The following is a 26,131-nucleotide window of genomic DNA, read 5'->3' on the forward strand; positions in this document are numbered from 1 at the left end:
AGCCCATACGGGAAGAAAACCGACGCGTTTAAGGAAACAAGTATTTCCTGAACAAATGTGACTTGATTTCTGGAATGGAACGAAACATCCCCGGCCAAAGTACAGCAGTATTCCCCATCCTTCCTAAATCTAGAATCTAATGTGAACATTCACGTCCTTCGCATAAAAAAAAAGAAACCGCATTGGAGCGGTTTACAAAGTATTTAACGTAGTGTAGTATATTATCTGTCATCAAGCCCAGCCACCTCGGCTGTCGCTTCCGTATGTTATCAAGCATCCCGGCGTGGCCTTATTCTGCTTAGGAATACGGCATGATAACGTATGCCTCGTTTGGCGTTCGTGCATACGTTTTGAACACGAAAATTGTACAAATGAGTGCTATCAACCACAACAGCAACAAGTATCATTCACAAGGAAACACGGCGAAAAGAGCATGGCCGAGGCGACCGATCCGGCCGGAAGTCCAGGTATGACGTTTTTCAGCCGGTTTTCGCCCGCGATCTTCGGTCTTTCGGCATCGCGCGGCGAGATGGGGCGGGGCATCGGGCCACTTTTGTTTGCGCATTGCGCCGCTTCTATTGAATGTATTGCGAAAACATTTCGTACACATGAACTATTCAATGTGTACTTGCTGCTAGTCAACTTTTCTTTTAATTCTAAAACCGATTTACCTTCCCTTTAACTTGCGTGTTACCAATATCCCTTACCCTACCATAGCATGCACATTCTTAAATGGGGGGACACCCGTGGTTAACGCTCAATTGCTACATTACAAAGAGTTCCGCTCCTACTACAAGTAGGATGAGTGTGCGGTGAGAAAGCTGTATAGAGAAACGTGTGGAATATTGGACAGCATAAATATCACTGGTCCGAGTTCAATTGTTATAGAACGAATCGCAACAGGGGTCTACAGGAGACTGGTTCCTATAATTGTTTTGCCCTTGAAGAGGATGCCGCAAGCTGATGCAGCTGGTCCCAGTTGCAGCTGCTTGTCCCAACTAGCCCCACTAGCTCACTAGTCACAGCCATTTCACCTCGGCAACCAACAGCAACATCTGTTCCCCGCAGCTGCGGACGGATAGTGCACTCATTCCTGGCTGCACTGCCAAGTAGCACCGGCAAAACGCAAAACGCATTGAATATTTCACAAGTAATCCTCACCAATAACAACAAAGCTTAAACAGTGGAAAATAACGCAGCCATAACTTGCGCTTCATTTATTGATAATTTTTACAACAACGAAATCACAGCACGATAAAGATAAATGAGCCAAAGGATATGGATGAATAAATAAAGCACTGTCGAACCACTTTCAAAATAAATATGGCTTTTTGAAAGGAACGGTGGGTCAACTAATTTCCTATGAAGTGAAAAGGACAGTGGTGGGCTCTCTCTTTATAGAACTTAAGTGTCAGCCTCGCCCCCTCTAGAGGGCGGAGAGGAAGTAGGGGAGACCTTTATGCCACTCTTTTTATTGCGCCATTTTGCCACAGGTCATAGGTAACAGGAAAAGAATGAACAAAACAGGATATGCCCTAATAAACAAACACATACATAGGCACATCTGGGTCTCTTTATTGAGATCTTTTACATTCCCCAGCTTTTCATTCTGTGTTCGACCTCGTTTTTCGTAAAAAGAATTTTTTTGACTACCTGGCGTAACCATTGAGTATCCATTGGCATATTCCGGTGCTTACCGGACGTTTCATATTCACCAAAAATTTATCCCTCCCGACGCCTTTGCGGGAAACGTACATCGTTTGCATGAGTTCTGATAGTCTAGTTTGCTTCGAGGCGATTTGAGCGGCACAGAGGTATGTTCAGCTTCTTTCGCACATCTACGGTTGTTCAAGGGCTGACAGTGACATAGGACTACCCCAACTGCTCTCAGATTTGCGTGGTCATGTTAAGCCCACCGCAATGACTAGCACAGGGCGATAATTTCATGCGTTTGTTTTTGTCGTGTTATTGGGCGTTCTGTTGTTTATAATACTTAATTGTATTTTTTCTCTCAGTAAAGCGTACGTTGAAGGGCGGGCAAGAATGCTAGCATGGAACAACACATGCATACATCAACACGAGCGAAAGCCTGAATGTGGATTAAATACGAGACTCGCATCTCGCGTCTCCATTTCGAGAGTACGCAATGTGCTCTAAAAGAAGAAATTTCATTTTTTTTTTCTTGCGTGTACACGCATAACGCCGCGTGAGCAACGGCGGCTGTGTCGGCTACCAGACGATGCACTTCTGGTCAGGGTTCATGATGGTTCCCGTCTTGCAGCCGAAAATGGTGGAGAACCGCTCGAAGTTCATCAGGGGAATAATTGTCCTGCGAAGGAAATCGTTTGCGTGAATGTCTTAGATGCGTTACAATAACCCTGAATTATGCAGAATGTGCAGCAAATCGCAAGTTCAACCCCTTTCAAGTTGAGACAAGACGGCAAAGGGTTCCTGCATGGAGGAACGCCATAGAAATCCCGCAACAATACCGCGTGCTTTGCTGCCCACATGTGGTAAAAACCACTAGTCAGTGTCACGTTTAAGCGTAAATGCAGTTTCTTGACCTAAAGGCTTTAATGCGACAGCATCTCTCACATGTTAGTTGGTTCAGTTGACAAAGAACTCGGCGTCCCCAGAAGATCAGCGTAGCCGAACACTGTAGACAAAAGCTCTCAGCAAACTTGTCTTGGTGGGAGATTCCAGCCGGAGCAGCGGTCGGCCACCGTAAGATCAGTGTTACTCTGAGTGGACCTCCCTTGCTCTAGGTTTTTTATTGTTTACTTGTTCGCACACCCTGACAAATGTCCTGAAGATTTTCAATATTACGACCTTCTGCCAACAAAAAATATTATCAGTGGTCATGTCAGGATATTTAGCTAAGGTTCAGCTGGTTATTCTTAGCTTTCCTGATTGTCTAGGATTAGCTTGATTACCATGCTTACTGCTGCTTTAATGGCACACATACGGTATACGCATTACGTGACATGTATATTTATCAAGCGGCTCCGGCGCAGCGTCACCAATCGCCCCCCCCCCCCCCCAACCCCCCAGAGCTAAGCTTGTTCCACAGGCGCACGCCGGTGTTGCTGCGACGCACGAGCCATCGGTTCCACACCCAGCCACCCCTCGCATGATCATCAACGGAGGTCGGCGAAGACGGTGGGCACGTGGGGTGTGTGAGAGACGCCGGGCAGCGAGCAACGTTCTGTGTGACGTGTGAAGTCACTGCTCCTCGCGAATGCGCAGCACGGCTCCTGGATGCACGTGAAAATGCTACACCTCGGCCAGTGTAGCTCACTTAACAAAATCCCGGGCCACCTCCACTAACATGAAACCTGGATCCTTGGCGCCTTGGCGTTCTTGCCAACTGAGATGAAACCTTTTGGGGGTAGAGGTACGCAGCTCTACTGTAAGGGTCTCTTGTCTATGAAGCACGAAACTCTCTAGCGCGAGGCGTAAACGCGTGTCCGTGTGGTTTTTAGTACGCGTTACGTTGTAGCGCGAGGCGTGGACGGGTTTTTACGCCTCGCGTTGTTTTAGCTCACGCTACAAAATCCCGGGCCACCTCCACTAACGTGAAACCTTCTCGCGCTGTTCCCGGTGTTTTAGTGCCGCGACTACATGACACGACGACTACGACGACAACGACGACCGGAGAAGCCAACAGGCCCCGCCCCTAAGGGGCTTCGCCCATAAAATAACTTCCTGGGCACCAGTATAAACAAGGGGAGCCACGCACCTGGTTTCAAACATTCCGAAAATAAGCAGCTCCGTCTATTTACTTTGTTTCAATGGTGTTGACCATAGAAACAAAGGCTGATTGATTCTTTGTACAAGCGCTCAGTTGATCACTCTCCAAACAGCGTGTTCTGCCACAAGCATTTTTAACCTCGTTACACCCTCAAGGCTCGAGAATGTTTAACACTACTCTCATAGTCTTGATCGAATTTCAGGGTTATCTTAACCTACCTCGGAGGGACTATAATAACTTACAATATGACGCAATTTCAGCAGAAAGAACTTCGATGATTGGATGATATACGGCGAACGTTTGATAAATTTAAACTTTCCAAAAAGTAGAGCGTACAAAGCAAACTGGGATCTATTGCTCTCCTAACTCTGAACTAACCAATTCATTGCCCTTCACTCTATATCCTGAAATGCAACGCGTTTGCACGTATTTTTCCCGTCCAGTCTTAGGAAAAGTGGAACTCGGCCGCTAATGACCATGCAAAAGCTCTAGTAGCTACAAAATACACAATCTGGACCACCAGTTGGCCTTCGATGTGATCGGGTAAACCGTCTGGCGTACCATAAGTTCAAGCAACAAGGGATGATTACTATTTGACGTTCAGTTGTTCCGGTCCGTGTTAATTCATATAGGATGGCTTAATTCTAACCGGAAACGAGGTTTCAATACTGCAACGTATACTCAACTGATGCCACTCAGCATACGTATTCCTCGCGTTAAGTAGGTCGTCGCGACAAACTGTCAGCGTGCATTTGTGCTACGGTAATGGCCGGCTCTATCCGGGTACAAAGGAGGAAATCGTGCAAAGGTACCAAACAAAAGTATAATGCAATATTTTCTGGTTATACGGACACAGTAGTAAAAATCACTGAAAGAGGCGATACGGACAGTGCGCACCGCCCCTTTTCTATTTAAGGCCCAGTATATCAGAATGGTATTGCCTAATGAAGACCAGAGAGAGAGAGAAAGAGAGAGAAAGAGAGCTCTTTTAGATGAAAGCAGAGAGGTTTGTCGGCATGCTCCCGCCTACACGCCACTCTGCGGGTATAGGGAGAAGGGAATAAAGGCAGTAGACGAATTAGGACGGAAGAGAGGGAAAAAAGAAGAGGTCGAAAAAATGAGCATTAAGCTGCGCGTGGGTGACGTAAAGTCCACATGATCTCACATGTTAGGAAATGAATTTCACACCATTTGAAACTATGAATCCGGCTCTCCTTTCTTTTCATGACTTCCACGGAAATCACTGTAATCCGCCTAGATAGCATGCTTTGAAAAGAATTGTAACCGTCCCCAATAACAAACAAGCGTAGAACAAATGTGCTTCACTGTAAAGCGTGCTTCAAGTCGGGGAGGGATTATCTGCCTTCTACTCACCTGAAGCGGTTCGGTATTTGGTCCCTCGGTCGCAGGTAGAAGTACATGGACCGCTTTCGGGACACCTCGCACCGGGACTGACAAGGAAAATGAAAAAAGAATGTCATTGCAACAGGCAACGTTACAAGCTTGCGAGTTCTCTCAACGCTTTAGTTTACCCAGTATATTTCTGCTTTGGCATGTTGTTAGCATCTGAAAACTGCCACAAAGATTAGTCTTTCGCTGAGATAACAAAATCTTGGCACTACCAGAGTCCTTCAATGCTTTACTGGTCACGAAACTGCTCCATAACTCAATGGGAGAGCTTCATATGCTGCGTTTGGCCGCCGCGCGGTGGCGCCACCCTCTCACTGAGGTCACTCCTCGGGCGGCATTGCGCTGGCTCGAACGGCGAGTTGTGTTTGTTTTGTGCGGGAAAAAAAAAATGTAACGGGCATCTCGCGCTCTTGTGATGCGACTTGAGTAGTGCAACGACGATGCCCAACATGTGTTGCGTCCCGGGATGTCGTTCTTTGTACAACGATACCACAGAAAATGTTTCCTTGTTCTGTTGACCGAGCGACGGGGAGCTGCGAGAGAAATGGAGGCGCGCCATTTCAAGCCAAGAAACGGGAGATTTCAGCTTCGATTATAAGTGTGTGACAGTGCGTGGAAATGCACTGTGTGTGAGAATGGAAAAAGCAATGTACCCTTTTGAGAGCATCGTGGACCTAGAACTGTACAAGGCTAACTTAAAGCCGGATTTTTGTCCTATCAGTCAGGTTGTAGCGCTGCTTCATTACCTGTTTGCAAACTTGCATTACCTTGCGCTCAGGCTCACGTGTAAAAATGTTTTGGGACGTCCTTGTGCTTTTACTTTTCATATTTCCGCGAATTATCCCCTAGGGTTCGTCTTGTTTGTTTTGTAACCGCGCGTGGCCGATTCCGGTTTCTTATCTGGCGTTTCAACCGGAGCGCCCATTTGCTCTTTTTGTTTTGATGTGTTTTGTTTTGATGTTTGGCAATATTGTTTGATATGAAAAGGGTGCCACCTTGTCGCCAACTTGATTTTTTGTTTCCTTGACAATGTTCTCGATCCCACTTCCATGGATCTGAAATTAATAACGTTCCGAGAGTAGTGCATGCATAGAAAACGCCGCGCAACTCACTTTATTGACGTTCATCTGTGCACGTCACACTGCGGACTGCTTCTTCGACGTTTGTGTTTCATTCTAGTCTTCTGTAGAACAGGAGCTCGCTAGCTCGCTGCGTTCAGAAAAGCTTTGCGTCCTCCTTGGCTACGTGGCAATATTCTGTTTCCTGTGTGTGCTCCACATCGCAGCGCGAAAAAATAAATTTTTGTACGCTGGACCACGCTCCTTTGTCTCCCTTCGTAACATTGAATTTTTGTTGCGTGTGATAAAATCAGTTTTATTGTTCTTTTTTCGCTTCCTGTTTTTGCAGGGATTGCAAAGCGTGGAAGCGGAAAGACACATGGTGCAGCATATATCTCTTCGTGTTTTGATCCTTCGCGTTCCTGCAGCGTTTTTAGATGTTCTCAAGTATGTACCCACGCATTGAAACGACAATACTATTGGGCTATCTCTTTTAGTGTTCTGCGCATTCCAGAGCAATCAACGGATTCATTAAGCGTAGTCTGAACAACGCGTACTTGGTTTCTTTCAGTTTTTTTTATTGTATTATCAATGGGCCCGCAGCAGTCCGTGACTACGCAGCTGCCGTATGTGTGGTATTTACAACTTTTGCTTTAAGAAAAGAAGAAATAGAGATTTAAAAATCCGAAAACACGACGGCGAAGCGCTTGTGCCAGAGTAGAAGCCGTTGCCGTTCGCGGCCGAAGTCTACGGTAATTTACTACGAAAAATAAAACCCCATTGAAGGAAGGTGATGACGGGACTATTCATCGCTAACTACTACGAAAAAAACGCACTTAATCAGCGCGCAGACACCAAAAGCAGCGAGCAGACACCAAAAGCAGCGAGCGTTTGCACGCCAAGATCAGGCCAATACGCCGCGAAAGCGGCGGCTGGATGACCTTCGTGCGGCGGTGGCGCCTGTAGTGGCGCGCGCGGTCCCTATATGAAACGAGTGCCGAAGTTTCGTGACCAGTAAAGCATTGAAGGACTCTGGCACTACTCAGCCGGGGCTGGAGCCAAACAACCCAGGCGAACCACGCTCACCACAGCGGGACAAAAAAACATTAGGACAACGTTCCAGGAGCGTTGGTAAAAAGATAGAGGCACTGGCCGACTTAACAGCGCTTTCCTGTGGCCTTATTCGCACTTCTCTCGTTTGCACAACGAGCACCTGTGGCTACTTTTTTTGGTACACAGAATTCAAGTGACCTGCGTGTCTCTAGTGTGCTACTCGGCATAGAGCACACTCACTCCGTGTTAGGCTCGGCTGTTTGACCACAGTTTACGCCTCCTCCGCGTATATGCTCATTTCAAATGCGGTTTATTGGCGACAACAAAGTGCGAGAAAAAAACAGAGTACGAGACTTATTCGCACAGTACGTCGCTCTCTGGCAGAGTACTTGGCTTTAAAATGTAGGTCAGACAACAGCAACGGGGAAAAATAGATTTTATTGATTGCAAGTGCTAACTGTTGTTTTATCGCCTTGTCTACGTCATCAAATACATTGTCTCCTTTGTTATTGTTGATGGCAAACTGCAAATGTGAAGACTATCATTGCATGTGTGCGTGTGCGTGTGGGCGTGCGTACGTGCGCATGTGTGCATGGGTGCATGTGTGCGTGTGCGCGTGTGGGTGTGCGTGTGAGCGCTAGTGCACGCGTGCGAGTGCGTGTGTGGGTGTGTACAACTAAAACCATGGTTTTAGTTGTATGTTTATCCTATGTATATTTACGCTGACTTTTTTTTTCTTTTTCTAATTCGCTCCCCGTGTACTGCCCTTCGGCCCCCATAGCTTGCTTAAACAAAAACTAAAGAAACCCGTAGTTACGGATTTACACAATTCTCTGTCAATCAACCCACACACACCATTGAAGTATTCATATCCTCGCTAATACCACATGCGTAAACGCACGCCAAGAGGATATGGAAGATCGGAGAACATTTAGGTCACAAGACTAGTCTTAAATCAATTTAGGAAGAGAGTGTTGAAAACTATTCTTGTGGTTTCCTGTGAAGTTCATAAAATAAAATACTACTACATTGCATGGTCACTGTTAAATATTCTACAAAATATTGTTACCCATGACCCTAAAAGCCCTGTTTGTCTCATTGCGGAGTGGACAAAAAATCTGAAACAGCGGGTAATTCTAGACTAAAAGGGGTACTTATTTAGATTGGGCTAAAGGTTACGAAAAAACGAGCATGTAGTAATTTTGCGCTTTATAATTTTACGAAACACTCTGAACCTAGCATTAAGGTCTGCAAAATGCAAGACGTCTTTACTCCCCACCTAGCTACAAAATTTTCTTTCCCAGGTACGCGAGGGTGTTTCTAGAGTTGAAACACTGGCCGTTATAATAGCACGTTACTTCTGGTTTTTACACGTTTGCAGGCTTTGCTGTTGCCGAAGCCACTTAAGCGCAAAATTAATTAAATTATTGGAGCTCAAAAGTGCATTATTGGCTTAACGGGCAGGCCTACAGCCATCGTCTGCTTCACCATGGTCATGGTGCGAAATATAATTTTGGGTGCGCACTTAGCCACTGCCTGATGACTCATCAATCATTGGTCCCTGTCGAACACGCTCCTCATACTCTTCTATTAGAAAAATACTGCCTTATGGAGTATGTACAAATGTTTCATGCTTACTTAATTTCAGACCTAATATTCACTTTATTGAGGTGCAGGGTGATTTTTCTTTATTTCATGACTGGATGGTGACATACGAGGCTTGAGAGCGCACTTTGCACGTGACAACTATGGTTATGAGTAGAAGCCAGCTGTTTTTCATAAGAGCACACGGGCTGTGCTTCCAACTTTAGCTCACGCGGTATGCAGTCGCAATGGTTGTTATTTTTGCGGAAGCTGCCTGTCACTCTGCCATGAGACATGGGCGCGTGCCATTGGGAATTAATCTCATGAGACGCAGTGACACCAACCAAGAGGTATACCTCGAATCATGATCGTCACTATAAATCCAAATATCTCGCGTCGTGATCACGGCTGATTCTAAGAACCCGGCGGTACTATCGGAATATATTCAGTTTTGAGGTTCGTGTTAGTGTTGGGAAATTTTTCTCACGAGTGCGTAGGCAATGAAGAAGATCTGGTCATTGTTCCAGGGCTCCATTCCCGGGATGGAGTACATGCCGTAGCGTTCCTCGTACTTGGTCATGTACACTCGAAAGGCCTGCGAAGATGGTGGACAGAGAAAAATAAACGCGGTGCGGCGATAGATGCCAGCAGCGAGGTTGCAGCGCAGCTAGCAGGGCTTCGATCTGTTCGATGCCTACCTTGAAGGCGAGACGGAGGCCCGCGTTGTCAGCGATGCTCATCTCCAGGGTGCTGTTCACGCTAAGCTGCGGAACGATCGTTTTAAGCAGCGTTTAAAAGACATACGACATATATGCCCGTACGCACGCTTAAACAACTTACATAGCAGAATGCACTGAAGAGTTTTCACTCGCAAATTGTGAAGTTTTCTTTTTGTTTCGTTGATTGATTGATTGATTGATTGATTGATTGATTGATTGATTGATTCATTCATCGATAAATTGGATTATTGATTGATTGATTGATTGATTGATTGATTGATTGATTGATTGATTGATTGATTGATTGATTGATTGATTGATTGATTGATTGATTGATTGATTGATTGATTGATTGATTGATTGATTGATTGATTGATTGATTGATTGATTGATTGATCGATCGATCGTGGTGTCTAACGCGCCGAAGCTACACCTGGCCTATGTGGATCACAGCAGTGGAGGGCTGCGGATGAATTTTGACCACCTGGGTATCTCTTAAAGGGACAGACAACCGATTTTTGTCGAGTATATGTTCTCTAGCCCATATTAAGGCCAGCGTTTTATATAGTGGGGTAACCACAAGCAATTTATAAAGAAATTGGCGGAAATAATTTTAATTTGGCAGTAAATTTTCCGAAATCTAAAAGGTGGTGGCTCCCAGTGTACAAACCTTACATTACATCACGTGTTCTGGTCACGTGACCTCCAAACCTTGTAGCTACTCAAACTGCTGAAACGGTTATATTCACTTATTGAAAACACTTTTACATAAGTATTCGTATAAGTTTAAATTGTATATGTAGTTGTAAAAGTTCTTTCGAAATTTTTTAAGACACGCCGCCCTCCGTCGCGTCGCTGCTGGGTTCCTCTCAGTATGGCTAACTGAACCGCCTTGCCCATAATCAACCGCAGCGTTCAGTAAACACACCCTGTGAATGAGCTTCCTGATTGTTTTGTACGTCGTCTGACGATTCCGCCTGAGCCAGGGGCATTTTTTCTGCCGACATGTTCATTTTCAGTCTCCAAAAACCCCACGGCAGCTTTAAAAAAGAAGGACGTACCCGGGGAGAATCAAACTGCTGACCTCCACAACAAGAAGCCAGCTTTCTCTCGTCCATTCCAACAAGTGGCGCCTTCGTGCAAAATAGGGTATGCCATACTAGGCTATTAATACATACGGTTGGCTGCTTCTAAAAAACACGAAGGAATAAGAGAGCCTGCAATTCACATTTTTTCAGCTGGGGACGAGTTTTTTAATACCGCTTTTCATCTCGCATATAGATAGAACTATGTTACCGCGCTACTGTATGTCATGGTTGCCAGCATTATTTTTGGGAGGACATGTACAATCGCCAGCAAAAGTTTGCGGGATGTGCAGCGCGTGGCGGAGCGGCGCAAAACTGCATTGCTGCGCCATCTGGAGCCAGCAAGCGCCGGGTCGAGGCTCAAGGAACTGGCGTGTTAGGCGCGCTTTGCGCATGCCCGTCCTTTATTTGTCACCGGGCATCCCTGATCACTCGCTTGCCCGTGACATGCTTTCGATATTCGCGGCAGCCGCGGTGGCGCCGTGGGACCATCTCCGTTGTTCTGCTATCACTGGTGCTACAAAATACCCAGCCCGCGGCCGCCGTTTGCGCGGCGCGCAACGTTGAATAAATCTTAGACTATGTTCAGACCACGGAGGTTCAGACTATCGACGCAAAAGCTATATCGTGATCCATGGACGTAAAAAGACGGCGTGTCACGCTGGTCGGTGGATTGAGACGTGAAATGACGTCATTCTTGAAAGTTAGTTACGACAGTTGCGGACAGTCTGAACCCGGCCTTATCATTCAAGAGGCACTGCTGGTTGAATGGGAAATACTTTTATTTTATTTCTAACCTAGGCACCGGTAAACTGTCAGATGACCCACAATTCGTCTCAGGGGTTAATTATCACAAAATTTCCTTTGGGGTAGTTCCAACAAAACAAGAGGTACAGCCGTTTCTGTAACTGTACATCTAGTCTGTCATGTATTGAATGCCGTATCGTTTACGGCTTCTCTAAAAACTAATTATGGGAAGTAAATGTGATTCGGCGTAATGCTAACGGTGGTCCTTGCGGCCAATTCCAGTATGATGTTTACATGAGACCTACATTACATTGAGAGCAATATCTTTCCCCAGAAAGTTTGCTTTGCCGCATCATTAAATTTGGCGACGTGACCTTTTTCTAAGCACCACATCGAGGTACGCAGTTTCCAACAGGTAGCCTTTATTAACTCCTGTAAAATAAATTTGGTCGTGGACAATTGCATCACTTGGAAGATAAGATTTATTGAATGATGCGCGCCGCGCAAACGGCGGCCGCGGGCTGCGTATTTTGTAGCACCAGCACCACAGCGATGGTCACGCGGCGCCACAGCGGCTCCCGCGAATATCGAAAGCATGTCACGGGCAAACGAGTGACTAGAGATGCCCGGTAACAAATAAAGGGCAGGCATGCGCAAAGCGCGCCTAGCCCGCCAGTTCCTTGAGCCTCGACCCGACGCTCGCTGGCTGCAGATGGCGCAGGGCGCCGCTCGGCCATGCGCCGCACATCCCGCAAACTTTTGCTGGCGACTGTACGGTTCGTAGATATAAAAATTCCGATTTCAAAAGTTATAGTGAGCTATCAGCAAAACCGTTTCGCGCTAATGTGTTTCAAGGGGCCCCTTTCATTTTTGATACAGAACATATACTCGACCAAAATTGGTTGGCCCTTTAACGTGCACCTAAATATCGACACACGGGCATTTTCCCTTTTCGCCTCCACCTACAAAGCAGCCCCCGCGGCCGGGAGCGAACCCGCGTACTTAGGCAGTACAATGTCATCTGGTTACTGAGGCACCGCGGTGGGTTTTATTCCAATCTGGAGTACGAGAATGCGGGAAGAGATAGCCCATATGATGAGAGAATTATTTGTGCTTGAAGTAGGTGTAGCGATATGGAGTAGCATAGAAAATGCTTGGTTCATTAAAGGCAGAATACTAGCGAAGCACGGACTGCCTACAACTAGATGCCCAATAAATTGCATCACTGAAACAAAAGTGACTTACAGCGAAAAGAGGTAAAATGCACAATACTAATATTTATGAGGTATATAATTTTCCGCGATCGTAAAGCCGTTAAGGTATACTTTTCTTGGAAGCCAAGTTGGCGTTCTATATTCCCTACACATGCAAAAAATTGTCTCACGTGCCGGGTTTTATTCTACCTGACGCAGTCGTTCCCACCTTGGAAAGCTGAGTTTCAGCTACTGAACTTCAGCTACTGCAACTTCGTCTAGACTACCACAACTTAAACCAACATAAACAGCCTTCTAGCAATCTAAAAAAGGAATGCTACCACGAAAACCTCGCACGGCGTGTCCCAACATGCATTTTAACCTAAAATACTAGTGATTACCACATTTTAAAAGCTTGTTGCTCGACTCCATATACATTTACCTTCGACCGTTCATGCATATTTTGATTACAATGCGTCCTTGAAATTCTGTCCTTCTGTCGCACGCACACTGAAATTAAAATTACTACACACTGTTAAGAACACCGCGTAGTGTGTTTCGTGAACACGCCGCAATTTCTTTGTTTTTGTTTTGGTCTTGGGAAGGCTGTGTATAAGATAGAGCTTTTTAATTCATCAACTCACTTTGAGTACTCTCTTATTTTTAGTTTTTTTAGCATTTTCCAACCAATAATCTTTTTAAACAGCTATATCAATTCCATACGTTAAGTACGTCAACTATGCATTTTAGTACTATACGGGGTGCTATACCGTTCGTTTTATTTGGCGATTTTTTTCTGTGTGTTGGATGGCTTTTGGGAGAATTTTGCCTTCGTTGTGTGAGGGTTGTGTGTATGATAATCATTTCAGATTTACTTGGTCGTTCTTTAGTATTGTTTATTTGTATACTTCTCTTAAAATTTAACTCGGTCAATAATATTCATCTACGATATTGAAACAAATAAATGTGTTAACTCGCCAATCGGGAGTTTTGGGCAAGGCATTGCGAAGTGCCCATTTCACGGCTTAGACTTATGACGCCAGCTGACGACGAATCGTTATAAATGGGCTATCCTATTATGTGGCACTGACGAAACTAAACTGTGATTTGGGAGTTAAGGTCAATATTTTTTTTTCAATTTCATTTTATTTTTTGGTGTCTCTTCGTCGTATCCCGTCCAACAATGGAATCTTTGTACTCCTATTTAGACTGGTTAGAGCTTCACTTGTTTTTTATCTGCCAAGGTGTGCCCTTGTTCTCGGCATAGTTTAAAATCAATCCTAAGATAAGACTCCGACAGACTGGCTTTTAAAAGATAAGAATCATGATCATCGTCATATTCTTCTTCAGCCTGTCTACGCCCACTGCAGAGCAGAGGCCTCTCCCATTATTCTCCAATTATCCCGGTCCTGTGCTAACGGCGACCAATTTATCCCCACAAACTTCTTGATCTCATCTGTCCATCTAACTTTCTGCCGCCCCCTGCAACGCTTGCCTTCTCTAGGGATCCACTCTGTTACCCTCAATGACCAACGGTTATCTTGCCTTCGCATTACATGCCGTGCCCACGTCCATTTCTTCTCCTTCTTAATTTCTACTAATATGTCCTTAACACGCGCGTGTTCCCTGCCCCACTCCACTCTCTTCGTGTCCCATAATATTACTCCTATCATCTTCCGTTCCATTGCTCGCTGAGCTGTCCTCAATTTAAGTTGAACCGTCCTAGTGAGCCTCCATGTTTCTGCCCGGTATACGTGAGTACCGGTAAGATGCAGCTGTCATACACTTTCTTCTCCAGGGACCATTTTAGGCCGCCATTCATTATCTCAGAATACCTGCCGAATGCACTCCACCCCATTCTTTTCCTTCTAATTACCTCTGCATCATGGTTGCGATCCGGGGTCACAACTTGGCCTAAGTAGATATATTCGCTTACCACTTCCACTGGCTCGCCACCTATCTCAAACCGCTGTGCTGTACCGAAATTATTGAGCATTACTTTAGTTTTCCGCGTATTAAGCCCACGGTTCTACTCTGCTTTTCCAGTGCGGTAAGCATGCTTTACAGTTCGTCCCACCAGTTACTTAGCAAGGCAACATCATCAGCAAATCTGAGGTCACTGAGGTATTCTCCATTAACCCTTACGCCCACTTGTTACAAATCCAATGTTGTGAATACCTCCAGTAAACATGCTGTGATAGCTCTTATGATACCTCCCATGAACACGACAAAAAGTTAAGAATACTTATTATCAATACCCACTTCATACCCTACCAATATCAAGGTGTTATGTACATAAAGTTGTGACCCCCGGGCGGCCTACACCAATGCCGACCGTAGTGCGTAGCCCGTCATGTCAGTAGATTGGGGTGTGGATCCGATGACGCACATAGGCAAAGAATGCGTGCCTTGCGATTAGAATTGTACAGGGGTCCTAATTAATACGAAACTCGGTGTAGTTCCGAGTTAAGTGCAAAAAAGCTTAGGTTAAAGGCTGAAGCTATGTATTTTTGACTGGGCTAAAAACGAACGTACCTACCCGCACCGGTGGCTCAGCGGCTATGGCGTTGTGATCCTGAGAACAAGGACACGGGTTCGATTCCCGGCCGCGGTGGCCTCTTTCTTATAGAGGCGAAAAGCAAAAACGCCCGTGTGTTCGATATTTCGGCGCACGTTAAAGATCCCCAGGCGGTCAAAATTAATCCGGAGCCCTCCTCTACGGCGCGCCTCATCGCCTGTGTAGGGTCGACGCGCTAAACTCTACCATCAATCAAAACGAAAGTACCTAGGATTGCGATGAAATAGTCTGTGTTAACCCCTCGTGGGCACTAAAACGGGCTGTGCTCTTAAGGCGCCGATTAACCTGTACGTCGTGATCGGTCAATTGCTGGGTATCGCATTATCCTATAACCCACTTACTCCTACGGGATACCAAAGACGGCAAATGCTGCAGCGCGCAAGTAACGGCCGTCTTGTGCCGTTTTACCCCTTCAACCGCTAGGCCAGAAAAAATTCAAGGGTACCGTTGTAAACAGGTTCCCACGATGTAACTCGGGTACAAGTCGAAGCCTAATGTTACTGTGACACGCACCTTCAGGCCGGTGATGGGGTTGTTGAACTGGTCGTACTGCTCCGAGAGGCAGCGGGCGCCGGTGATGAACTTGCGGTGCGTCTCACGCGACCACCACTCCACCAGCTTGCCGTGCTCGTCGTACAGGGCGCCTTGCATAGTCACAGGGAGGGACGGGTCGAGAGAGGGCCTCATTAGCGTACTACGAAAGCCAGATAGCTTCACGGCGTCGTCTGTTCATCGCAACATCAACTTTATCCCTAAATATAAGATCTGCATAGTTTACGTTGTTCACACCGACAAGAGATGAACCGGGGGCTGCAGGCGATAGGCGTGAACGTAGCCGTCGAATATCTATCTTGCGAGTTCGGAATGGATCTGCGGCAGCACTAAGAGTGAGGACAGATGGAAGTCCAGGGAAATAGGCCGTTTAACCATTTTGTTTGAATAACGGGGAGGAAGAATGTACGAGCAAAGTTGGTAGTTTTACCCCCGCAAGATTTTATTCCGCATTCCAATCGTTTTTAAGCGTCACAAAGTCAACGTTTTATTATCTTAGTGCCTAACCTTCTGATACAGACTGACTGTTTGTAAAGATTTGGTGTTGTACGGAAACCCAGTGCACAAATCTGCACAAAGGCATGTTAACAAGCGAAACATATTGCTAGAAGAAAATTGTTCTAAACCCGCGAAACATTTAAGTTACGGAATGAGGCGGTCATTTTACTGCAACCAACATTTGGCTATGTAATAGTCGGTGTGGCATAGCTCCACAGTTTGTCTAGAAAGATGAAACAGCTGAATAATGAGAGCTCCTTATAATTTAGGGTATATTTAGAACAACATCATGCTACCGAGTGTAGGTGAAGAAGTGCAACCAATATGGTCTGATCTGGAGCAATGACGGGTGTCCGCGAGGAAGAAAACGAGCGCATTTCAACTCGTATTGTCATACCCTGCTCGCCGAAGCCGTACGCCAGCTGCTGTCCCATTACGGTCCCCAAGGCTCCGAAGTTGATGGGCCTGTTCGAAGAGGGGAAAATATTGTTTATTTTCAGTTTGTTTCCTAAGTGGGAAGGCACTTCAATACCAGCGTTGTACTCGGCAACCCGTAATCGTGTCGCAAGCTTGTGGTTTGTACGACGTCCATCCGACAGCTCTGCCCGCAAGTGAGCCGCGGATAGGCTTCAGGAACACCAGTAGTTCGGTCAGCGGCCACCCATCAATTGCTGCTCGAGGCCGACTAGCTTTGCTGGTGACCCACTACAGTAGAACCCCGCTCTTCGGTTCCTCAGCGCTGCGTTTTCCCGGCCGCTACGTTGCTTTTGTCTAATCCCGGCTCAGCTCACATAAAGTCCCATGTATTGAAATCCTCACTGTTACGTCATGGCTCAGAGTACGTTCCCGGATCACTCGTCGCAATCTGACACTCCGAACTTCACCGGGCAACATGCGCAGACTGCCATTTTGCCCTCTGACGAGCCTTGGCCAGGCTTGGCTACAGAATTGACTGCATGAAGCGCGTGCGGCTTCATGCCACAGCCACTAGATGGTCCTATGTTACTCTATGCTATCACCACCGTCACTGCGCTTACAACCGAAGTTTCACTTCGGAATGCTGCAAATGCGCGTTTGCCATAAAAACACCATCGCAAGAAGTGAATTGAATAACATTTATTAAAAATGGTGAGGTCACATGGTAGTAGTTGTGAAAGGGAAAGAAGGCAAGAAGAGGGGGAGGGGATGATCACTCAATGGTTAGTGATGACTCGTTAGAGATAGATAATCAGTAATTTATTTGGGCGGGGGAGGGCAGGCCCCATCTCCCACTACCCTTCCCAGGCCACTCATAATTAAAAAACACCTAGAGCACGTAGAAAACTTCGTACGCGGGTTCATCCGGAAATGAGTTGGGGGCAGAGCACGGAGCAAAGAATCACGAGAAGGTGCGAGAAGTGCCAAGTTAGATGTTTTAGGTCTGAAAAAAAAACATTGTTCTGGCAATGGCGACAGCACGGAGAGGCTGAAGAGTCCAAGTAAAACCATTTCTGCAGTTTGAAGGGTGTAAGGGCAGCATTAGCGATTGTCTTGTAAACAAAGACTTCTGCGGAGCCGGTAGGGTGGGGACACCATGCAGGTAACCCCGCGGAGTCTTTAGCGAGCCGCTTTCTCCGAGAACTTCTACGTGATCCAGTTGGAGGCACGGACGTAGACCTGGACCAGGTGGAAGGTCGGGAGCAATCGAGGAAGATCTAGACTGAACGCTCTCCCGCGCTGCATTATGAGCAGCGTGATTGCCGACCCCCTGGGTCCCATACCCCGGAATCCTCCAGGCGACGCGGACCTGCGTTCCGTTCCGGCCCAGTAGGTTTACCATGGCCTCGATGTGATGAACGGTAGGGTGATGAGAGTAAGCCTTATTAAATTCTGTGATGGCGGCGTGGGAATCAGTGTGGAGGCGGACTAGCTAGTGGTGGTGCACGAGGAGACCATGGAGTTCAGCTTGGAGAGACGACGGGGCGATGGTAGCCATAGTGGTAGTGCCGCTAAGATCAAGGCGTTCATCACAGTAAGCTGGCGTCTGTAAATATGCAAGCTGGCGTCTGTAAATATGTCCACCTCGTTTGGTAGTCTCTGCGCCATTCATCGGCGGAGAGAGCGCAGGCGTGGAACGACGCTAGCTTGAGGGATAACCGATCGTTGTGAAGAAACCACGATACCTCGAGCCCCAAGGGGAGGAAGAGGAGATGGCATGGGTCCGATTGGGCGCTCTTTATCAGCACTCTGGACAGTAGAACGCGCTCTCGTCGCCATCGTGCGCTTCAAGCTTTGAGAACACCGTTGAACTTGCAACCGCCAATGTTGCCGTGCGTTGATGGCATCGCGAAAGCACGAGGCGCTTTTCTTTCAGGAAAAGCTTGACGTGTAAACGCAGTAGACAAGCAGCCAGCGCGGAAGAGAGTCGACATCGCTAGGGAGCTTGCATTGCCACGCTTGACGTTCTCCAGAAATCGCAAAAAGCACAGCAATCCTACATTCTCCCGTTTTTTTAGGTTCGAAAGCCAAAGTTACAGAAATACATGGTTGGAAGTCAAATCTACAATCTTTTCGTTCATTTTTGAAGGTTTCCCCACTGCTGCATTTTCCTAATTGTTACTGTTTGCTTTCCCCATCCGATGAAAAACATATGAACGGGTTCCACTGCATTCACCCACCCGAGGCTGTTCAGCAAGTCACCAGTGGTACATCACTGGTAACATATCAGTGATGATCCCGGCGTATACTCACTAGCGAGTAGGCCTAATGCTGCAACAGCAGGATCAGGTGATATTTATATCATTGTCCATTCATGGGGACAGAGACAAATTTAATCGTTTACCATGGCACAAATAGCCAGAAAAGCACTTCCTCTTCCTTTCTCAGCTACAACGGTGCCTGAGAACAAAAGAGTTCGACGGACAGGTGGATGGACGAGGTAGCCGCCCTGCTCGGCGCAGTGTGCAACCTCGTTCTGCTACACAGCGCAGAACGCGAAGGTTCTGAAGCTGAGTCGCGAGCTGCCGGTATGGCATGATGCCACAGCTCAGTAGCGAACGCGCGCTAGCTGCAGCGCCGGCCCCTGGCACATGCCGTACGGCATGTCGAGACCGCTATCCCTGAGGGAAAGATACATGCAGACGGGTGTTAGTAGGTCATCCAACGAGCCTCTCTTTTCCCAAGCCGCCAAGACACTCGTGTCCGATGAAGAGGACAAGAGAAGAGGGATGCATGTGCACACCCCCAAAAGTAACTTTGGGCGTTCCTACCACCACATAACTCCTTGGCCAACGCATTCACATCCGGCAATGCATAGGCGAACATCTTCGAACAACAGCGTAAAATCACAGACTAGGGAGAAAAAATGGCGGGACGACGCTGTTTCTCACAACTACTTTTATTGAAACCACATCACCACATAATTGCTACAACCCGAACCCACGTGCCCACACATAACGCACAACAGATTATACATATCTCAAACTGACCGATCTAAAAACAAAAATTCTTTCTCGTGCAGCGCTATCCATGATAGCACTGCACGAGAAAATCTTCCCTAGTGTGTCTTTTCACGCTGTTGTTCGAAGATGTTCAACCAATACCAACTCGCCCAAAGGTCGATCCTTCTGCGGTGCATAAGCGCATAGGTTGAACCATGCATTTGAATTGGGCGCCAAATTGTCCGAACAAACCTACACAGAGATAGACCAGCACCTTTCAATGGACGTTTCCTGCAAAAGCTACGCGTTAAAGAAGGCGGGTGTGCGGAACACTTACGGAGCCATGTCCAGCACGAAAAATGGGAACTGGATGAAGTCTATCGGGAGCACTGGAAATACACGAGAATAAAAATGAAGTGAATTCGCGAAAGTTGCATTCGCAATTCCGCTAACGATACCTTTCCTGTATGATGAAACTACTGGTAGGCCCCGTAGGCCACCTAAAGCTTTAACTTTTTAACTGCAGTTAAAAACTTCTCGACAACACAGTCTGAGAGCCGGTAAAGAAAACGTAGGGATTAAAAAAATGCGCTCATAAACTTTGTAAGCTCAAAAGAATCCCCAAGCTCACCCAAAATTTGTTTTAAAATGGTATTAAAAAGCAGCTTCGTAACATTAATGTCGTGGACAACCGCGGCCAACAATTCACGTGAATGTTATTGCATTAAGAAGACACACGATATCCTAGGTCCCATGTTGTGCCGCTGTAAAATTTCGTTATGTCCCATAAACCAGCCCGCATGCTTACGCTTAAGATTTAAGCATGGAACAAAATAGCGTTATCCTACTCGACGATAGGGAAGGCTCTAGTGTGCCCGGAACAGTTATACGACAGTGCACCTGTCACAGGTGTATCAAAAGCGAGGGCATTGCACCACAGCGCTGACATCGTCGCACCCCCCCCCCCCCCTGCTTTCCACAATTGGTGAAAACTTTCCGCTCGCGCCCACACGCAATCAGTTTTTCAGTTGGCGCGACAAGGTGTTGCTACGGGATGTTTATTGAGACGTCGGGCTCCACCTGTGGACTGTCCTTTTGGCTGCCCTTACCCACTACCCCTTCACCTTTTACTATCTAATAAACGTTTTTTTCCATCCATCACACGAACACTTTCATTCAGAAATCGCGATAGCCACTTATATTCGGAAAAAAATCAGCCCGCCGCGAATGAAAGTTGTCAGCAGTGCGGAGAACTATACCAAATATTTCACGCGTCCATTTCACGCATCTCAGGTGTCTCTATGTATGGCTGGGAGACACACACCCAGACACCACTTCAACAGAGACATAGTAGGCGGCCCTGGCCAGCTCATCCCTTTCACGGTCAGGGCTCACTCATCTAGATGGCGAAGAAAGGAGCAGTTGCATCTGCAGCCCGGGGCCTCAAGTTCCCCCAACGAACTCTCTTTCTGCGCCCCTTCCACACTCCATTTCGTTATTTTACTACCTGACAAGCGCTTTTTTCATCCATCCATACGCAAATTGTAGTCACAAACATCGGCACAGCGGGAAAAAACAAGGTCGGGGCAAGAAACAGTGCAATGGCTGGTCCTGTTTCTCTTTTGCCTCTATTTTCGTTTTTCCCACTGTACTGGTGTGTTTGCAGTCACGAACCAACTAATCAGCAACCACGGTCTAGAACGCCAATTTTTTTTATCCACGAGGCCCGCTTTTTTAGGCCAAGAACCCCTGCCGCTACGCGTTAACCCATTAATTTGCTGATAGCGCTGCTTTAGAAACGTGTCGCAGGTTTTGGTTCACGGCCACCGATGCTCCTTTTCTCTTAAAGGGGAAATGCTAGCACCGCCAACTTCACTACATTTCAAGGGTCTCAATCAATCCCTCCCCGTTTTCTTTACGGTGTGAGCTTCGTGGGCATCATGAACCCTCGTGTCCGTACCAAAAGTCCCTCGTAGCTTCCGTGGCAATACAATTGTGACAATGTGTATAAAGGAAGATTTCGATAATGACGAGCATGGCTCACGCGAAGTGGGAACTTCTATGCGCGTGATGAAGGTGATACGTACGGACGTAGTTTCCCAGCAGACTGTAGTGCATCACGTCGGACGAAGACGGAGGGACCCACCTGGAGCAAAGAAACGACGCCGTTCCTCTTTTAGCGTTCAATGGCGCGGTGAGCGGCCACAACTTGTTAAGCTAAGCCTAAAGCCAGATTTATGGCTTCCGCTTGTGTTCATGTCAGCGTCATTGATGGCAAAATCATGTCAAAATTCATGAATGTTCGCTACAGCCCCTCAAGTACAGTAACCTTGCGATTCGTGTCTTGATGCTCGAAGTTCTTTAGATTCCCTTTCAGCATAACTTGGTTCCACCAATGAAAAGTAGCGCGAAACATTGCGGCACTGAGATTAAATGACGTGGAGCAGAGATGTGACATCACTTAAAGACCCACTGCACTCGAATTTTTCTTTGCTTTAATTTGATCCAAATAAGCGCTTTATGCTCTTGAAATCACCATGGTGAAATACTAAGCCTCGCAAGCACAGAACGCTGGGTACTGTCGTTCAAAGTAGCTCCGGGAAGGCGACGTTTGCACCTGACGGAGAGTCGCCGAAACAAGTTCCGAGCGGACTGTGACACATGAGAGAAACCTGTCCCGTGGGGCCCGCGCTTTTCCGACGACTTGCACGGCGCTCTTCCGAAAGAAGGGGTGCATTTGCTTGGTATTTCTCTGCTACATCACCACGCTGTACCGCCGTCGCAATCATATTTTGAAAACTAACCGCATAGGTAGCGATGTCCGCAATTTTTTAATGCAATAAAACAGACTAGAAGCCTAGAAACCATACGCGCGCTTGCAAACCTGCAGGTAGCAAACCTTTTTTACTTAAAAATGATATTTGTACTCCAAAAAATAGCGTTAAACGCGCATATGCCTTATATTTATCATTTTTTTGCATGACCACAAAGAAAAATGATGTTTTAGAAATTCTTGACCCCTTACCAATATTTGCCATATTTGTGCTGGCCCAACACCACCTTTGTCTCTAAAACCTTTCCAAAAGTTCGACGACGACCTAACCAAAGTTCTACACGCGGGTATAATCATGTGTGCGACTTTTGCCTGAAGCGCTAAGTGAACCAAAATCAGCCCTACTCGTGGTAACAAATACATCCGCACAAATATCGGCCGTCGCTTTCATGAAGTGCGAAAGCTAACGAAACTTCTCCTCTCCTAAAGAATATTCTGCATTGTTCTTTTCAATAGCGAAATGAAGTATTAGCTGTCGTAGAGTGTTATATTTTGTTTCCTTGAAAGTAGAATGTCCCCAACCGCACATGTATTTGGTGAAAGCAATGGTAGAATAACTTATTTCGTGTCTAATTAGTGCATTATGTCGCTGTGGAAGTTGATATACGGTTTCAGACAAATTTTACGATTGCATCCTCGATGTGCGACAAGTGAAAAATACTGCACCAATATTCACAAAGCTCTTTGCACGTAATGACATGGTAGAAATAGTGATTGATCTCCGCCCGTGCGAGTTTTGTTCCCATCAAAAAGAGCAATATCATAGCCGAGGCGCCGGCCAATCAAAGCTGCATTTTGATATCGTACGAGCAAGAATCTTTGTAAATCTGGACACCTCTATTTCACTCGCACTGCTAAGGATTGCAACTACAGCAGTTGTTCGGATGCAATAAGAAGTGTCCGACAACCTACTTCATCTCGATTGATAGCAACGCGATGTGCCTAACTCCCTTAGCCTCGGAAAAACGTCAGTGGAAGTTCTGAGAAAATAATGCGAAACGCGACGCGGCCGAGCCATTCGGAAGCTTATGTGACCGGGAGCCGGTACTGGCGCGCCCACTTTTGTTCCATCAACTACGTCACCTCCGGCCGTCGGCAATTGCCTCCCTTTCCTTCGGTTTCGGTTCTGAAAACGCCAATCTTCAGGAGCCGTTTGTGTTGCGCGCGTTGATGTTTGAAACGCAGTATTTCGTATTTCGCACTCTTTTTGTGTGCACCATTAGATGACATTATTTTTAAGTTGTCGACAATGTGAGTGCAGTTGACCTTTAAATATCGACCAGTGAAATTACCGATGTCCGAGTTTTTCTTTTTCTTTTTTTTTTCTTGGTGGGGCGATGGGGGGCGATTTCGTCTAAGATTGCGGTCACGGTAGCGCTGACACCATCGCTATAGAACCATTGCCGGAGGAAAAGAAGAAAGTAAGAAGAAAGTATAGACAAATGGATATTTTGGAGGGAAAGGCTAAAAGAAAATGTCACGTCAATTATGTTTATCACTTCAGTCTCTCCTTTCGAGTAGTATATGCGTGGTGTTCCAGGCCTCCAGTACTCTTGTGGCTATACGAGCCCGTTCTCTCCTCGCCCATTCCCGCCGTACCCTCAGTTTTTTGCCCAGAAACCCGTTACCAGTGGTAAAGATGTAAAAGTTTAAACTTATTTGCAAACTTATCGAAGCATCGCGCCTATGTATAACTGTTTTTGTAGGAGCATCAGTCCGGCCAACGCTCTATTTATAGAAACACAACTGTGCTCATATTTTTGTCTCTCTGGTTCCCCCAGCCCTGGTAAGTCAGCGAAACGCTAGACGCCAACACTGACGAGATACCGGTACAAACGGGCATGGAACAGCGCTTTAGCTTTCGGGAGTGATTTCTCCGTGCCCTGCGTGGATTTCTCATGCCACCAAATATCAGAAGGATATTATTTGATAGCCCAAGCCACATTTTCCCAGTAGTTCACGAAAGACGTTGCTCACCCGAAGTCCTCGGCCTTCTTGAAGCGGCGCAGGTGGATGAACATGATCCGGTTGTAGACCTTGAGCGTGCGCAGCAGGCTCAGAAAGAACTCCTCTTTGCGCAGGTCCGGCACCTGACAGTGGAAATGACCGGGATTTACAGGAAAACCAGCTTACTGCACTACCATAGCAAAAACGGCAACACGCGATGTTTTCGCTTTTGACCATTTGAATTTTAAAGGCAACGAATATTGCCGCTGTCATCACACTGGCATGCACACAGTATTTTGCATACGCGTCGCTTACTTGTGTCCCATGCACATTCCGCATCAATGTGCTCGAGAAGCTCCTTAAACTACTGGCCGCTGTTATCAAAAACTTTACCATCCCTTTGTAAAGAAAGTTGAGAAAGTACCTACGCCGTTCGCTGAAAGTGCATCCAATCGATCTTCATACATTCAAAGAACCCATGCGACGATTTTACACGGACTAAGCAAAGGCAACGATCTTAATGTACACCGACGTGTGGTTTATGAGATAAAGGTACCCAGAACCGTTCCTGTTTCGCGATTTTTGAGTAACCGTTTTGACACAAAGTAATCCCGCCTTCACGCACGCGTCGTGTGTTCGGAGATGTTATCAGAGCTTTTCGGTCCACCAATTGGTCTATGAGGAAATGCAATAATGTTTTGACCTGACGCCATCGGTCTAAAAAAGATTTCGCTTTAAAAAACTCCTCTGCCTCCTGCAGATTATTTATTCCCTGCTTTCCTGGCCCACAAATATTGACTTTTGCAGAGCTGTTTCCTTGCAGCCAAGCGTTGTAAGTGACTTTAAAAGATTTTGCAGCAATTCAGTGATGGGTTCAAAAACACTTACCGTAATTACCCGATTCTAACGCGCACCCTATTTTCCTGGTAAAAAAACCCGAAAAAACTTGCACTTCCGATTGTAACGCGCACGGAACTTTGTGAGCAAGAAAAACGAATGCGAGATGAACGGGCGATTTATTTCTCCAAGTAAAGTCACCCATCTCCCTCCTCGTCGCTCTCCGCTGACCACAAGATCCCGTCCTTAGTGCCGTCAAGCGCGTTCGCGATGCCACACTTCATAACGAACGTTCAGCCATGATCAAAGGGATCGTGGCCCACGCCTCGCACGTCCATCCTGCGAACGTCTCCAGAGGCGCATGCTTCAGCCGACCACTCGTTTTGAACGCGCTAGAGCTGCTGCTGCCATTGCTGCTATCAAGTGCGCAAGTGGAACGATTTGACTATTTGTGTGAACGCCGATAGAAAAGCCTGGGCGCCTATGCTTCCTGCGTCCGAAAAATTGTTGCTAAAAGCTTTGGCGCCATGGCGATGGGCGAGACGAAATTTCCGTTGTTTCGGCAGTTTCGGTTTCGTATCCGATTCTAACGCGAATGCGATTTTTTGACCTATCTTTCCGGAAAAAAGGTGCGCGTTAGAATCGGGTAAATACGGTAACTACGCAGACCGCTTTGAAAGGTGGCGATATACTAACAGGGGTGACAGCCGGCGTCAAATTCAAGCCAAAGTCCGAGCGTTTTATATTTGTTATCGGTGCCGCTTGCAACTACCTTATTTTTTCAAGCTGCGTTTTATACGTTTTCAAGTTCATCAAAGACCTACAGCGACCGAGGGGGACCGGTTCGAAGGCGAACTGCGTTTACCC

The 26,131-nt window shown here is 46.6% G+C and overlaps 1 protein-coding gene across 1 annotated transcript in view; it reads right to left on the reverse strand.

The window, feature by feature from the left end:
- Window positions 1-2,041: 2,041 nt before the first annotated feature.
- Window positions 2,042-26,131, reverse strand: part of LOC144145550 (neprilysin-1-like) — a 36,598-nt gene continuing 12,508 nt past the window's right edge. Inside the window, exons 5-13 of the mRNA XM_077677197.1 lie at window positions 24,458-24,570; window positions 21,735-21,793; window positions 19,985-20,036; window positions 16,626-16,693; window positions 15,692-15,822; window positions 9,555-9,620; window positions 9,344-9,451; window positions 5,126-5,202; window positions 2,042-2,329 (exon numbers count right to left, since the gene is read on the reverse strand). Coding sequence (XP_077533323.1) covers window positions 2,230-2,329; window positions 5,126-5,202; window positions 9,344-9,451; window positions 9,555-9,620; window positions 15,692-15,822; window positions 16,626-16,693; window positions 19,985-20,036; window positions 21,735-21,793; window positions 24,458-24,570 — 774 coding nt within the window. The 3' untranslated portion in view covers window positions 2,042-2,229. The remainder of the gene's footprint in view (window positions 2,330-5,125; window positions 5,203-9,343; window positions 9,452-9,554; window positions 9,621-15,691; window positions 15,823-16,625; window positions 16,694-19,984; window positions 20,037-21,734; window positions 21,794-24,457; window positions 24,571-26,131) is intronic.

The sequence above is a fragment of the Haemaphysalis longicornis genome, unplaced genomic scaffold, assembly GCF_048455015.1.
Source record: "Haemaphysalis longicornis isolate Haplotype H1 unplaced genomic scaffold, Haemaphysalis longicornis Haplotype H1 scaffold_7, whole genome shotgun sequence".
NCBI classification, from domain to species: domain Eukaryota; kingdom Metazoa; phylum Arthropoda; class Arachnida; order Ixodida; family Ixodidae; genus Haemaphysalis; species Haemaphysalis longicornis.